The sequence below is a fragment of the Littorina saxatilis genome, linkage group LG17 (assembly GCF_037325665.1).
Source record: "Littorina saxatilis isolate snail1 linkage group LG17, US_GU_Lsax_2.0, whole genome shotgun sequence".
Lineage (NCBI taxonomy): Eukaryota > Metazoa > Mollusca > Gastropoda > Littorinimorpha > Littorinidae > Littorina > Littorina saxatilis.
In genome coordinates this window covers 34385080-34401215 of record NC_090261.1, presented here as the reverse complement: position 1 = coordinate 34401215, position 16136 = coordinate 34385080, and the positions used below count along the sequence as shown (strand labels likewise).

Below are 16136 nucleotides of genomic sequence, written 5' to 3'. Positions count from 1 at the left end.
TCCGCGCTTTACATATTAATTTCTGCCGTGTGAAATGAAATTTTTTTACAGACAGACAGACAAACAAACATTTTTTACACACAATATATAACGCATTCACATCGACCAGCAAACCTCAAGCCTGTTAGGCGAGCATTCACCTTTCGCGGCCTTTATTCCAAGTCACACGGGTATTTGATGGACATTTTTATCTATGCCTATACAATTTTGCCAGGAAAGACCCTTTTGTCAATCGTGGGATCTTTAACGTGCACACCCCAATATAGTGTACACGAAGGGACCTCGGTTTTTCGTCTCATCCGAAAGACTAGCACTTGAACCCACCATCTAGGTTAGGAAAGGGGGGAGAAAATAGCGGCCTGACCCAAGCAACTATGCAACAAGCAAGGAAAGCATCCAGCCAAAAACTTAAACAAAACAACAACAACAACAACAACAACAACAACAACAACAACAACAACAACAACAACACGCAAAAAACAACAACAAACAAAACAAATACAACCAAACAAACTTATCAGGCCCACATAATATTCTTTCGCAGATCACGAAGACCAATCAGTGATACTTATTTGCTAGTTCGTCACTTTTTTTTTTCCTGCTCCGAGTTCATTGCTGAATTTTGACCGGCCCGGTGTATCTATACTTCACGAACGGTGCTTGTTCATAACGTGAAACATTGAGCGGCGGTGGGTTGCCAGCGTCTTCCAGTTCAACCTTGTGGAAGTACCACTCCTCCAGACAGTCGTAGGACAGAGGCTGATAGTCGTAGGAAAACTTGTTGGCAAACAATTGTGGGCTCTTGGTCAATAAGGGTAGATCGCCCACCCCGAAATGGCAGATGCCCCGCACGATCTTTCCATGGCAGCCACCGTATTTTTCTTTGGCTCCGTCCCAAACCTTCAACCTGGCGAAGATGGGCGGGTCCTGGTTGGCAGTGTGATTGACTGGAAGTAGAGAGAAAATTATTGTTACCCTCCGTATAATCATACGGGTTGTGTATAGGTTTAAATCTGTCTGTCTGTGTGTTTGTCTGTCTGGCTAGACTTAGAAAAGACATCTAGTTATAATTTAGAGACGTTCTCTTGGGTCGCGACTCTTCCCAATGCGGCTTCATTGGAGGTTGTTTGCTCTGCTAGGCATGCATGTGTTCATTCGGAAAGTGTTGAAGGCAATTAAGTTGAAGAATACCTTTATTTTTATCTTGTGGAGTGAGGGAGGGGGGAAGGGCAAGAATAAAGTGGGGTGTGGGAGGAATTGAGTGCTGTACGTTTGTGTGTGGGTTCGGTGTGTGTGTGTGTGTGTGTGTGTGTGTGTGTGTGTGTGTGTGTGTGAGACCTACAGAGAGAGAGAGAGAGAGAGAGAGAGAGAGAGAGAGAGAGACGGAGATAGAGAAAGAAAGACAGACACACAGACAAGACAGACAGAGACAGAAGCACATAAGCGTCCTTTCATTCGCACAAATTATATATGCACTCACAGTCACCACAACGGGACTAACATACACCACGCCACTCTCATTCAAACTCCTCCCCTGCTGTCACGACTCGTGAAAGTTGTAAAAAAGATACCTACCCGTAGCAGACCCGGGTACGCCAAGTTGGGGGTTGTTGTTCAAGGTGTTGAAATATGACTCGTCAGGGTGCTTGACGGGCCTCTCCCACTCGAACAGAGTCTTACCCACGCGAGTGTTGATAGCATAGTCCACGAATTCTCTGCTGACTGCAACGTGCACACTGCCTTTGTAGATGGTCAGGTTGTATGGGGCTGGGAGAAAGCGTTCCCATCTGAAGCGCATTCTGTGGTGTGAGAGGAAGAGTAGCGGGTGGCGTTTTAATCCTGGGAGACTTGCGTGTGGACAAACCGGGTGTACAGCCTAAACGCGGTCCTATAATGAGCTCGAAGTCGACAACGCGAAGACTTTGCAACACATATTTGTTACATTTGTACCCCCAGGGAACGAAAAATGCCACAAAATGTTATATAAAAGACATTAACAATATTGAATACCCGCCGAAATCTTCTGCGAAAACCCTCGGCGCCAATCGGTGATGCCATAAATACATTGTTCAGATTGACACTGGTGCCATTTATGAAATTAATTCGTCAACGAATTTCCACCCTGCTGAGAAAGCATCTAGGGCCTTGATTTGTTATATATCTTTGTGTATATAAAGTCCAAGCGGAGAGATGATCGTATCCCATGTAATAGCCGGGACAGATCTGTGATTGTGAGCGTAATCGTTCACAGGGGGAGACATGTATTTTTCACAGATCGTGCAGCAACATTCTCAGCGCTTGGTTAAACACGAATACACGCATGCAGGAAAAACAATACACAGACTGAAGGGTTGCGTAACTCCGTCTCTGCACGATAGCATCCCGAATTTCTTTGGAAAAATTCACCAAGGACGTACAATAAAGTAAATCAAAAGCAAGACACAAATCGTTACTGTGGTCTCAATTTGTGAAAGTTTCATAATTTAGTTTTTTCCCCAGCTGCCATTTACTGCATTTCAAAATCATTCAATAGATTATACCAAACCCAAAACCAAAAGCAAAACAAAAATCTTCACAATTCAGTTTTTTGTCCCCAGCTGCCATTTACTGCATTTCAAAAGCATACAATAAAGTCTACCAAACCAAAAACTAAAAGCAAAACAAAAATCTTTGCCATGGTCCCAATTTGTGAATGCTAAACAATTCTTTTTTTAGGTGCCATTTACCTCACTTCAAATTCACAAACCGCTAACCTTGCTTCGTTCCTGATGCCCCCGACATCATTGGCCCCGTGGAAGGCTTTCAGGATCCGAACCAGCTCCTTGTTGGTTTTCAGCGGGAATTCCTGGCCTGTCAAGTTGATGAAATAACGCCATTTGACTTTCTGTCGCCACAAATGACGCATGCACAGGATTTCCTGAAACGAGAAGTCGGACTGGAAATCAGCATGCTAAATTAATTTTGTTGAATCTTTCTTTGATATTTCTAAACTTGAATTCAAATGACATGAGAAAACACGTAGAGAATACAGGTAGCCCGAGAGGATCTACCTCCCGACAGAGAATACGAATACGAATACAAAAGTTAATTGCTAGGGCATCGGCCCATTGCAATGGGGGAGGAGGGAAAGGGATTCACATAGTTTCGAGACAAATGAAACGTTTAACAATGCACCGATCAAAGGAATAGCTCACAGTTTACGTCCCTTTCCCGACTTGGCAATTTCCGCGTCAGTATTCGTATTGTCCGTTTGGTCTGTGTAATGCAAAGTACACCGTTCTCTCATATGTCAAGATGAGAACAAAAGTCCCCAATTGCACCCACAACATCCATACGATATCCGAACCGAATAGTTGTCAACGGAGGTAGAGATTTGAGCACTGAAGTGGATACAGCAGGAACAACAGGAGAGTTTCAAGCCGAAAAGTTTTTCCAGTGATTCTTTGTTATTTTGTTGCTACACTTAAAATTTGTAAATTAACATAACTTTTAAGCACAGCACACTCGTTCTCGTGAAAACAGTTTGGCCCACCATCTCAGATCATGCCAAGCTTTTACAAGGGGTAAGACCATCCCTCCATTTGGTCACATACAACAAATCAACAGCCTGACTGTTTGTTGTGGTTAATAGTTTAATGATTTATTTTTGTAAAGGCCACTTGTGAATTTTTAAGAAATTGATTCATAAAAAAACCGTTTCCATTGTCCCCAGAGAGCACACAAGCTGTTGTTAATCCGAGAGGTTGTGGGGTTGTAACAATTGTTTTACAAATAACGTAAATGCGCCCGATATTTTCTTGTCATGTAGAAAGTCCAGGGATCTATTAGCTTGGCGGTAATTACGACTTTTTGAGAACTTGCGTGCACATGTTTGTGACGGACACACCGACAGACAGACAAATCTGCGCTTATCACGCTTCAAAATCGAAATATAAAAAATTAACATGTGCAGATTTACTCACACACTGTCATTTTTATATTAATTTATGGCCTTGGATCCTTTTGTGGTTGACTGGGCTCTAAACAAAAAATATGAATCATAATAAAAGGCATGTATTACTTTGTGGAATGCGATATTTTTACATTTTTACAAATCACGGGTTAACGTACAGCTGTTCCTTTTGGGTATGTGACCAAGTGGAGGCCAGATCTGAGATAGTGGGCCGAACTGTTTTCATGGGAAGGAGTGGACCTTTACAGCGCATTCCCCGTCATGTCAGCCATTACAAAGGGCGGGGATGTAGCTCAGTCGGTAGCGCGCTGGATTTGTATCCAGTTGGCCGCTGTCAGCGTGAGTTCCTCCCCACGTTCGGCGAGAGATTTATTTCTCAGAGTCAACTTTGTGTGCAGACTCTCCTCGGTGTCCGAACACCCCCGTGTGTACACGCAAGCACAAGACCAAGTGCGCACGAAAAAGATCCTGTAATCCATGTCAGAGTTCGGTGGGTTATAGAAACACGAAAATACCCAGCATGCTTCCTCCGAAAACGGCGTATGGCTGCCTAAATGGCGGGGTAAAAAACGGTCATACACGTAAAATTCCACTCGTGCACAAAAAACCCACGAGTGTACGTGGGAGTTTCAGCCCACGAACGCAGAAGAAGAAGAAGAAGCCATTACAAAAAAGGAGTGTGCCTTTAATATCCCTAAGAAGTTTCGAGGTCTGTGAGGACGTAAACAATTACTACTACTACAGTGGAACCCGCCTTTTAAGACCTTCTAAAAGTTAACACAATTTTGTCTAAAGAGAGATAGGCTAAGTTTTGAAACTGCGGTCCATTTTCAGAGGCTATGTACAGAACATCTGAGAAAGGAGGGTTATAGATGAGAGCTAGGAGGTCTTAAAATGGGGGGTCTTAAAAGGGGGGTTCCACTGCAGCAGTATGATAGCAGCAGCTTTTCATACTGACCGGCTCGAGGTTTGTGAATGTGGCCCAAACTACATTCACTGACACGGGACACACAAAGACGTTTTGAAGACAACTGGCTATCCGTTCGATGCTGGTCCGGTATTTTAGGTCCGACTTTCGGTCCACGTGAATGCAGTAGACGTTGTGGGGTCGATAGATGGCGCGTAGGAGGCGTTCCACCTGTGATATCCGGAAGAGAATTGACTTGAAGATTGATGGGGTGGATTCGTTCTCTCTTTCTCTCTCTCTCTCTCTCTCTGTACGTTCGTGTGTGTGTGTGTGTGTGTGTGTGTGTGTGTGTGTGTGTGTGTGTGTGTGTGTGTGTGAGTGTGTGTGTTTGTGTTTGTGTGTGTGAGTGTGTGTGTGTGTGTGTGTAGATCAGTATCTCTCTCTCCCCTCTCTGTGCGTACGTAGGTGTGTGTGTGTGTGTGTGTGTGTGTGTGTGTGTGTGTGTGTGTGTGTATCTCCCCCTCTCTCTCTTTCTCTCTCCCTCTCTCTCTCTCTGTAAACATATCATGTAGAGCAAATACGTGGAAAAGAGATACATGGGCCATGGCTAGATTTTGACTGCGGGCTGAAGAGCATTTTTCAGTGTTTTTTTTTTAACCGAACAGGCTCAAGACAGTACATGTACTAGTCTAAATGCAACCCATGGAGAAGAGGCATAACACAGGTTTGTCTTCTTTCTTTGAGAGAGCAAAACAAAGAATTGTATCCTGGTTTTTAGAAGGCTTTGAAATACCTGGCCTCAACTTTCAAAATAACGTTTTCTGCACGTGTGTGAACGGCAGCCATCTTTAAAGCGTTGATCATGAATATCCAAATATCTATGTAAAGCTTAGCAAGGCCACAGAAGGTGACCTGAGATCACACAACAGGATTGAAAAACATTGTCAAAGTTTTAATGTTTCTATAAACAAACTGTTGAGAACCAAAAAAAACCAGAAGGCACCACCACATCAACCAACAGGCAAGCAAAGAAATGGTTTTAACGAACGCAACCCCCCCCCCCCCCCCCCAAAAAAAAAAAAAAAAAAAAAAAAAATCAGCAGTGAATTGCCTCCCTTGCTGTAGAGCAAAGTCTTATCGGTCTACTCCGCCTCGTAAGTTTGCATCACCGTCTCAGACCTGGTCAGGCTTTAACATGTAATAAGACCATCCTCCCACTTACATAAAATCAACACCCTGACTTCCTGCTGTGGTGAGTTGATAAAGGCACCAGTGCCTTTCACGACACTAATTGTGGCATGAATACAGTCCGCTATGTAGTTACGTCTAATGAACACACAGATAAGGCTAACAGAATGCATCAAATTAAAAGGTCAAAATAATTGCTTTACACAAGAATTTTGCTTCATATACGACAGATGGACATGGTTCTCAGTCTCTCCGTCTATAAAGTTTAGTAAGTTGAAACACTTTCCAAGAGTTTGATACACTAAACTTACACTTTCACCCAAACGGAAGCTAGACGTTCAGACGAAAAAGCCTTTGGGGACATCCCCATACCAACCTGATCAGCATCCCGGTAAACTAGCAAGCTGAACGCCAAAGGGAACGACAACTCTTCCTCGCTGACAGACGACAATTTGAAGCCGCCATTTTGTAAGTAGCGACCACAGTCCGAGGTTGCTCTGCGATGTTCTGCTGTCGTTTTCATCGTCCTCTTCTGATTCGCCTGTGAATTTTGAGCTTTCTGTAGTTCTGACTTATTCCCCGTCCACAACCGCGAGCAGTTCAAAGCTGTCAGTCTTGGCAGAGATTGAAGAGCATGTATTGCGTGACTTGTTGAGAGTTTGTTGGTCGTCCGTTGTTCACTTTGCTAAAAGAGAGGAACATTCAGCCATTACTGTGAACGGGAATGAAAACAAAAAAGGTAATCTTGAACTTTAGTGTTTTAAATTCATACCTCAGAATCCAGTAGCATTCTCTACTTATTTTTGATACAAGTCGCTGTATATAGTACCAGAGGAATACCCGGCTTTGCCGGGTGGATCGCGAGACAGAGTATGCAGCGTGCAGGTTCGCCGGCTTAGAGCACGTGGTGAAAATTTTCATCCACCAGTTTGTGCCCCGGGTCCACCTGAATATGCCCACCAAATTTGATGCAGAATATTTACGATGGGAGGGGTAGTATTAGTGGCAATATTTTGAAGATGGGAGGGATTTTGTACACGAATTGCAATACTTATGTAACCGAGTGCCGAAACACCACAATCACCTTTGGAGGCGAAGTCCAATGAAACAGGATTGAGAATTTTAGATCTTATTTCTAAGCCCTGTTAAAACTGTTACGGCTTCACAAAGGAAGGCAAGAACATACAGAGAGACAAAAGCCGCCACACCCCATCACAAACAGAACTCTACAATCCACAAGTGTTGCCTTGCGAGCTAGCTATAAATAGGTCACAACTTCTAAGGCGAACAACTCTGCAATTCTGCTGTGAAGGGCTACGGTAGTCTCCCTGTCACACTCGACCCCCTTTGAATGAACTTTGTCCCCAAAGTTCCGAACCATGGACCCGCCAACCTTAGGTTCCTCCCAGGTTCGTGGAATGGGAACAGCACGAAAATGATTCAGTGGCCATAATGCCATTCCTGAACATATCATGTCGAGTCCCATCTCTGTCGACGACGCCAAATGTAACCGAGTGCCGAAACACTACAACCACCTTTGAAGGCGGAGTCCACTCAAACAGGATCGAGAATTTAGAGCTAATTTCTAAGCCCTATAATAACTGTTATGGCTTCTCAAAGGAAGGCCAGAACATACAGAAAGTCAAAAGCCGACAGACCCTATCACAAACAGAACTCTACAATCCACAGGTGTTGTCTACACACACACACACACACACACACACACACACACACACACACACACACACACACACCCACCCACCCACCCACCCACCCACACACAAACACACACACACACACACACACACACACACACACACACACACACACACACACACACACACACCGTGACACACACGCCGTATATATCTATACTCACGGAATAAAATAACTTAAAGGCACAGTAAGCCTCCCGTAAACCATCACAGAGCTCCCCGAGCGTCTACATACAGTACAAGCATACTTCCATTTAAACGCTCACCGAACGGGAACATCCTGGCTGCTTTCTGTCGAGCGTGAGAAATTTTCAAAGAATTTATTTTTGTGGACTTGGCCCTGAAGAACAATGGCGCCTCGTTTTGGTGCTGGACGGCTGTTATGAAATCACGCCCGGACAGTAAGCCTCCCGTAAACCATCACAGATACTGTCAGGCTTTTAGACACAGTACAAACACCCTTCCATTTGAACGCTCACCAAACGGGAACATCCTAGGTGCCCTACGTAAAGAGCGAGCAATTTTTAAAGAATTAATTTTGCAGATTGTCTCGAACACTTTTTGGACCCATCCTGAACCCAGGTCAAAAATGAGTTACTTCCCTTAAACTGGCAACAGCCGTGGATCGATGATTATCAGAATGTTTTTGGACCGTGGTGCGTTTTTGCGCTAGACCTAACTTTTAAAATCTAGCTTGTTACACAAACATTCTTTAATCATAAAAGAATTCTTTTTTCATCAAGACAAGATCAGTGCAATTCGAAGTTGTGAAAGTTTGAAAAAAGAAAAGCCCGGAAGCAGGGTCACGCAATGGTCTTAGCAGACGACGGTTTATCAGTCAGTGCATATCGCCGTTCCTCTCAACAGTCAAAAGCCATCGCTAGAGTTCTTGTGAACCACAGCCGTTTGTTTCGTGCATAAAAACGTGCTATTGTAAATAAGCTCACATCGAGTCGCATTCAAATAAGGCTAACTGACGACTACATTGTGAAAAAGGGAAACTGGATCACACGGGTTCACGATGGCTCAGGGGTAAGATAAACCACGCAAAAATAAATTCTTTGAAAATTGTTCGCTCTTTACGGAGGGCACCTAAGATGTTCTCAATCGGTGAGTGTTTAAATGAAAGGGTGTTTGTACTGTGTGTAAAAGCCTGACCGTATCTGTGATGGTTTACGGGAGGCTTACTGTGCCTTTAACATGTTTTAAAATTTAATATCTCAAAATCGGAAAAAAGTTGCAGGAGAGCGGGGTGGTACGATCATAGAACCATCAATTCCTGAGAAGAGGAAAAAAGCCGGAATGTTCTCGGTTGCTTAGTTTTTTCACAATTGGTCCTCAAAGACGCATGAGTGTCATTTTGGAGTTTACTAGACTGACGCCTAAGCTTGCCGACGCTGCCGACAGCCAGTGCACGCTGTGTGTGCTGTAAACAGGTAGGACTCTTTGACTCTCGGGGCACGTCTACCCGTACTTGAAACCTGCAAAAGGTCTGCTGCTGATCCACGAATATTGCATGAAAGTACTGCCTTTGGTTTGTCCGTTTGTTTGTGAGTGAGAACAACTCACTAAAATGTTTCTTTCTCTTTGCCCAAAACTGTCCACTCTGTCTTTCTCTTTCACCTTGCCACGAACGTGTGTGAACGATAGACTCGTCGCAATAGGGATGTTGAGAGGAGGGATGACTATACTGATGTTGCTAGGAGATTCGGAGTGACCAGGCAATCAGTTGCCTAGTGGCGAAGAAGGTACCAGCAAAACAACGGTAACGTTCGAGACCTGCCTCGCCAAGGACGGCCCCGAAGTAGTTGCGCTGAGAAGGATAGCACGCTTTTTATATTTAGTCAAGTTTTGACTAAATATTTTAACATCGAGGGGGAATCGAAACGAGGGTTGTGGTGTATGTGTGTCTGTCTGTCTGTCTGTGCGTGTGTGTGTGTGTGTGTGTGTGTGTGTGTGTGTAGAGCGATTCAGACAATCCCCGAACGTTTTTTTCATTTTTTTGATAAATGTCTTTGATGACGTCATATCCGGCTTTTCGTGAAAGTTGAGGCGGCACTGTCACGCCCTCATTTTTCAACCAAATTGGTTAAAATTTTGGTCAAGTAATCTTCGACGAAGCCCGGACTTCGGTATTGCATTTCAGCTTGGTGGCTTAAAAATTAGTCAATGACTTTGGTCATTAAAAATCTGAAAATTGTAAAAAAAAATAAAAATTTATAAAACGATCCAAATTTACGTTTATCTTATTTTCCATCATTTGCTGATTCCAAAAACATATAAATATGTTATATTCGGATTAAAAACAAGCTCTGAAAATTAAAAATATAAAAATTATTATCAAAATTAAATTGTCCAAATCAATTTAAAAACACTTTCATCTTATTCCTTGTCGGTTCCTGATTCCAAAAACATATAGATATGATATGTTTGGATTAAAAACACGCTCAGAAAGTTAAAACAAAGAGATGTACAGAAAAGCGTGCTATCCTTCTTAGCGCAACTACTACCCCGCTCTTCTTGTCAATTTCACTGCCTTTGGCTGCCATGAGCGGTGGACTGACGATGCTACGAGTATACGGTCTTGCTGAAAAATGGCAGCTACTTGACTAAATATTGTATTTTCGCCTTACGCGACTTGTCTGTACCTCTCTTCGTTTTAACTTTCTGAGCGTGTTTTTAATCCAAACATATCATATCTATATGTTTTTGGAATCAGGAACCGACAAGGAATAAGATGAAATTGTTTTCAAATCGATTTCGGAAATTTGGTTTTGATAATAATTTTTATATTTTTAATTTTCAGACCTTGTTTTTAATCCAAATATAACATATTTATATGTTTTTGGAATCAGAACATGATGAAGAATCAGATGAACGTAAATTTGGATCGTTTTATGAAAAATTAATTTTAATTACAATTTTTAGATTTTTAATGACCAAAGTCATTAATTAATTTCTAAGCCACCAAGCTGAAATGCAATACCGAACTCCGGCCTTCGTCGAAGATTGCTTGGCCAAAATTTCAATCAATTTGATTGAAAAATGAGGGTGTGACAGTGCCGCCTCAACTTTTACAAAAAGCCGGATATGACGTCATCAAAGACATTTATCGAAAAAAAGATAAAAAATCCGGGGATATCATACACAGGAACTCTCATGTCAAATTTCATAAAGATCGGTCCAGTAGTTTAGTCTGAATCGCTCTACACACACACACACACACACACACACACACACACACACACACACACACACACACACACACACACACACACACACACACACCACGACCCTCGTTTCGATTCCCCCTCTATGTTAAAACATTTAGTCAAAACTTGACTAAATGTAAAAATGAATGTGTGTGTGTGTGTGTGTGTGTGTGTGTGTGTGTGTGTGTGTGTGTGTGCACATCCATACATGCGTGCGTGCGTGTGTGCGTGCGTGCGTGCATGCGTGTGTGTGTGTGTTCTTACAATTAAAAACAAGTCGCGTAAGGCGAAATTACTACATTTAGTCAAGCTGTGGAACTCACAGAATAAAACAACGCACTCGCGGCATTTTTTCACAATGACCGTAGTCCGCCGCTAGTGCAAAAGGCAGTGAAAGTGACGAGCCTGTTGAGTCAGCGCGGTAGCGGTTGCGCTGTGCTGCATAACACGCTTTACTGGACCTCTCTTCGTTTTAACTTTCTGAGCGTGTTTTTAATCCAAACATATCATATCTATATGTTTTTGGAATCAGGAACCGACAAGGAATAAGATGAAATTGTTTTTAAAACGATTTCGGAAATTTAATTTTAATCATAATTTTTATATTTTTAATTTTCAGAGCTTGTTTTTAATCCGAATATAACATATTTATATGTTTTTGGAATCAGAACATGATGAAGAATAAAATAAAAGTAATTTTGGATCGTTTTATAAAAAAATAATTTATTACAATTTTCAGATTTTTAATGACCAAAGTCATTAATTAATTTGTAAGCCTCCATGCTGAAATGCACTATCGAAAAAAAGAAAAAAAAAACGTCTGCGGATATCAATCCCAGGAACTCTCATGTAACATTTCATAAAGATCGGTCCAGTAGTTTAGTCTGAATCGCTCTACACACACACACACGCACAGACAGACACACACACACACACACACACACACACACACACACACACACACACACACACACACACACACACACACACCACGACCCTCGTCTCGATTCCCCCTCTATGTTAAAACATTTAGTCAAAACTTGACTAAATGTAAAGACTCCATTACACAGCCATTTCTTGTGTACTATCACAGATACATGGCCATAGAATAAACTCACCTCATACTGAGTCCGTGTAGGTGTCCGAAATACCAGTGCAACTTCAGTATAGTATAAAAGAGTCGCCCCAAGTAGCACCACAATGAAAAAGACTGCAATGAGAAATCGAGATGCGCAGGAGTGAGATCAGTCGGGATGAATGCATGGAATGGATGGGAGGCCGGGTGGGTGTGGGTAACTAAAATCGACACACATTTTAAATCAAGGCACACATAAATACATATTTTTGATATCCCAGTTTGTATATGTTTTGCAGGCACTCTCTGCACCGACAAAAATGCTTGATAGATTAAATACTATCATTTTTAAATTTTTGTGGAAACGGAAGTACTCAAATAGTAAACGCTTTTGAAAAGGTGAAACGAACAGTTGTATGTAATAAAATAGAAATAGGCGGTATTAACATGATAAACATGCATGATATGCAGACATTGTTTTTGTTATGTTGGGCAGCCAGGTTACAACAAACAGTTTTTGCAAATTGGCAATTGATTCTAAGACATTATTATGAGGTTCTTGGAAGCCAGCTGTGTTGCTTTAAATCAACTGCCAAACCGAAACATTTTATTGGTCTGACCAGAGTTAAAGGCACAGTAAGCCTCCCGTAAACCATCACAGATACTGTCAGCCTTTTACACACAGTACAAACACCCTTTCATTTAAACACTCACCGCGTGAGAACATCCTAGGTGCCCTATGTAAAGAGCGAGCAATTTTCAAAGAATTCATTTTTAAGTGGTTTATCTTACCCCTGAGCCATCGTGAACACTTGTGATCCAGTTTCCCTTTTACATTTAGTCAAGTTTTGACTAAATGTTTTAACGAAGAGGGGGAATCGAGACGAGGGTCGTGGTGTACATGTGTGTGTGGGTGTGTGTGTGTGTGTCTGTCTGTCTGTGCGTGTGTGTGTGTGTAGAGCGATTCAGACCAAACTACTGGACCGATCTTTATGAAATTTGACATGAGAGTTTCTGGGAATGATATCCCCGGACTTTTTAAATTTTTTTTCGATAAATACCTTTGATGACGTCATATCCGGCTTTTTGTAAAAGTAAAAGGCGGCACTGTCACACCCTCATTTTTCAATCAAATTCATTGAAATTTTGGCCAAGCAATTTTCGACGAAGGCTGGACTTTGGTATTGCATTTCAGCTTGGTGGCTTAAAAAATTAATTAATGACTTTGGTCATTAAAAATCTGAAAATTGTAAAAAAAAAAATGTGTTTTTAAAACGATCCAAATTTACGTTCATCTTATTGTTCATCATTTTCTGATTCCAAAACCATATAAATATGTTATATTTGGATTAAAAACAAGCTCTGAAAATTAAAAATATAAAAATTATTATTAAAATAAAATTTCCGAAATCGATTTAAAAACAATTTCATCTTATTCCTTGTGGGTTCCTGATTCCAAAAACATTAAGATGTGATATGTTTGGATTAAAAACACGCTCAAAAAGTTAAAAAGAATAGAGATAAAGAAAAGTGTGCTATCCTTCTCAGCGCAACTACTAACCCGCTCTTCTTGTCAATTTCACTGCCTTTGCATCGAGCGGTGGACTGACGATGCTACGAGAATACGCTCTTGCTGTAAAAATGCAGTGAGTTCAGTTTCATTCTGTTAGTTCGACAGCTTGACTAAATGTTGTAATTTCGCCTTACGCGACTTGTTTCACAATGTAGTCGTCAGTTTGTAAATTATGTGAACGCGACTCGCTGTATAGTAAGCTTATCTGCAATAGCACGTTATCATGTACCTCTGAATCTATACGAAACAAACGGCTGTGATTCACAAGAACTCTAGGGATGGCTTTTGACTGTTCAGAGGAACTGGCGATAGGCATAAACTGTCGTCTGCTACGAGAACCACGACCTTGCGTGACCCTGCTTCCGGGCTTTTCTTTTTTCAAACTTTCAAAACTTCGAATTGTAGGCTTAGTCAAAACCAGCGTCTGGTTTCATGTGATTTTCATGGTTCAATAATATCAGTGTTGGTGTAAGTCTCAGTCAGACACAGTTATAGCAATTTTCTTTCAGACATTTTTCAAATTCAGTCCAAAAAACCTGGACATGTTAATGTTCTCATTGCCACACATGATAATAAACTATCTTTTTCTAATTCACAAAAATTGCAAACAATACTTGTGACTACATCCATGTCCTTCAATATTGAATTAGTCACTAGAACCCTATTATTTATTTTAATTTGGAACCATTGAAATTTCACATCTTGTATTTTGTTTGTTTTATAGAAAACCTTATTCCAATTAATTTCAGTACCAAATTAAGGAGGTTTTCCTAACTTTGACATGCATTTGGGACACATGTATCAGTTTTTCTACCAAGATTTACGTAAAATAGTTTTGCTCCTTTTCCACAAGATATGAAAAGAGGAAGTGCCTTGTTGGTGTTCATTTTTTTTTTGGGGGGGGGGTTCAATTACAATATTTTTTTCTGCATATAACTCTTGATTGTACCAACACAACCATAATACACCAGAAAAGATGTCTCAACTTGCAGCATTTCTTTAAACTCGTTAAAACTTAGAAGCATTCCATTCTCTTTTAATAAATCTTTGACATACGGTATACGGGCGGGGGATGTAGCTCAGTCGGTAGCGCGCTGGATTTGTATCCAGTTGGCCGCTGTCAGCGTGAGTTCGTCCCCACGTTCGGCGAGAGATTTATTTCTCAGAGTCAACTTTGTGTGCAGACTCTCCTCAGTGTCCGAACACCCCCGTGTGTACACGCAAGCACACGACCAAGTGCGCACAAAAAAGATCCTGTAATCCATGTCAGAGTTCGGTGGGTTATAGAAACACGAAAATACCCAGCATGCTTCCTCCGAAATCGGCGTATGGCGGGGTAAAAACGGTCATACACGTAAACGCCGTGGGAGTTTCAGCCCATGAACAAACAAACAAACATACGGTATACCATTTTCAGTCCAATCCACAAAATGAAACACTTGTTATTAATCTTGAATATGGTATTGAGGAAAAGTGGTTCTATCAACTGTTCTTCAGATGTAGTAATCTCTGTTTTGAAATGAACTTCTTCAAAAGCTTCGAATACATTTTTTCCAAAACAGTCATTAAATAATTTGCCTCCAAACTTTGACGCCAGTGCTAATTTAGGGCATCTTATAAATAGTATTTCTTTTCATTTGGGATGGTATGTTGTGTTCAGAACTTTCTTCATCCAGTTTAGTTTTAAGGAATGGATATAAGCCTTAATGGATGGACTATTTATACCTCCTTCTTCCATCTTGTGGATAGCCATTGTTCTTTTTATTTTGTCTCTTTTTTTTTTATCCCATACAAATTCAAAGCACAGATATTTATTCCATTTAGTCACGTTTGGACCAAATGTCGTTGACAAGGAATCAACACAAGGGTACCGCCCTGATATGGCCCTTTGTGGTCGGCTGGGCGTTAAGCAAACAAACAAAAACAAAAAACCACAAAAAAACACAAGGGTGCTGGTATATGTGTGTATGCATGTGTGTATACATGTGCAAGGCTCCCCACGTTCGCCCTCTACGAGGGTCCTGGGAGCCTCACTTTTAATGTTTAGAGGGTCCATGGAAAAATTAAGCGAACGTAAATACAAATTGCACCTTGTTTTTTTGAATTTGATTTTGCGATGGTGTCTGTGTTATACTTATAGGTTCTACTGTACAGACACTACCACAAGTGGATGAAATACTACAAGTTCACATCACTGTTCATTGGCTCTATCGACGCCCGTTTTTAACCGCTTGCTTCCCTTTATATGATAAACCGTCCATAGATCGTCGTTCTCCCGAACTAACTCCTTAGTATGTCATCGAGAATAGAGGATTTTGGGTAGGGAAATCCTTTCATGCAATGACGTCAGCGCCTTTCGGCGATTGGTCAATGCATTTCGTATCAATAATGTCGGTCACGCTTGAAATTATCGCTACTTGATATTGCTTTTCAAACTTATACGAAGTGATCGGGGGCGTACGGTCAGTTATGAACTGAACTAGCCCCGTGAGCTATTGTCGTGAAATGCCGCAT

The 16136-nt window shown here is 41.5% G+C and overlaps 1 protein-coding gene across 1 annotated transcript; it reads right to left on the bottom strand.

Annotated features, from left to right (window-relative positions):
• Positions 1-609: 609 nt before the first annotated feature.
• On the bottom strand, positions 610-6724 carry LOC138953270 (N-acetyllactosaminide beta-1,6-N-acetylglucosaminyl-transferase-like). The gene is made up of 5 exons (XM_070325070.1): positions 6424-6724; positions 4911-5090; positions 2754-2917; positions 1576-1799; positions 610-947 (listed from the first exon to the last, which is right to left on the bottom strand). The coding sequence occupies exons 1-5, from the start codon at positions 6568-6570 to the stop codon at positions 610-612; spliced, it is 1053 nt and encodes a 350-aa protein (XP_070181171.1). The 5' UTR covers positions 6571-6724.
• Positions 6725-16136: the final 9412 nt, after the last annotated feature.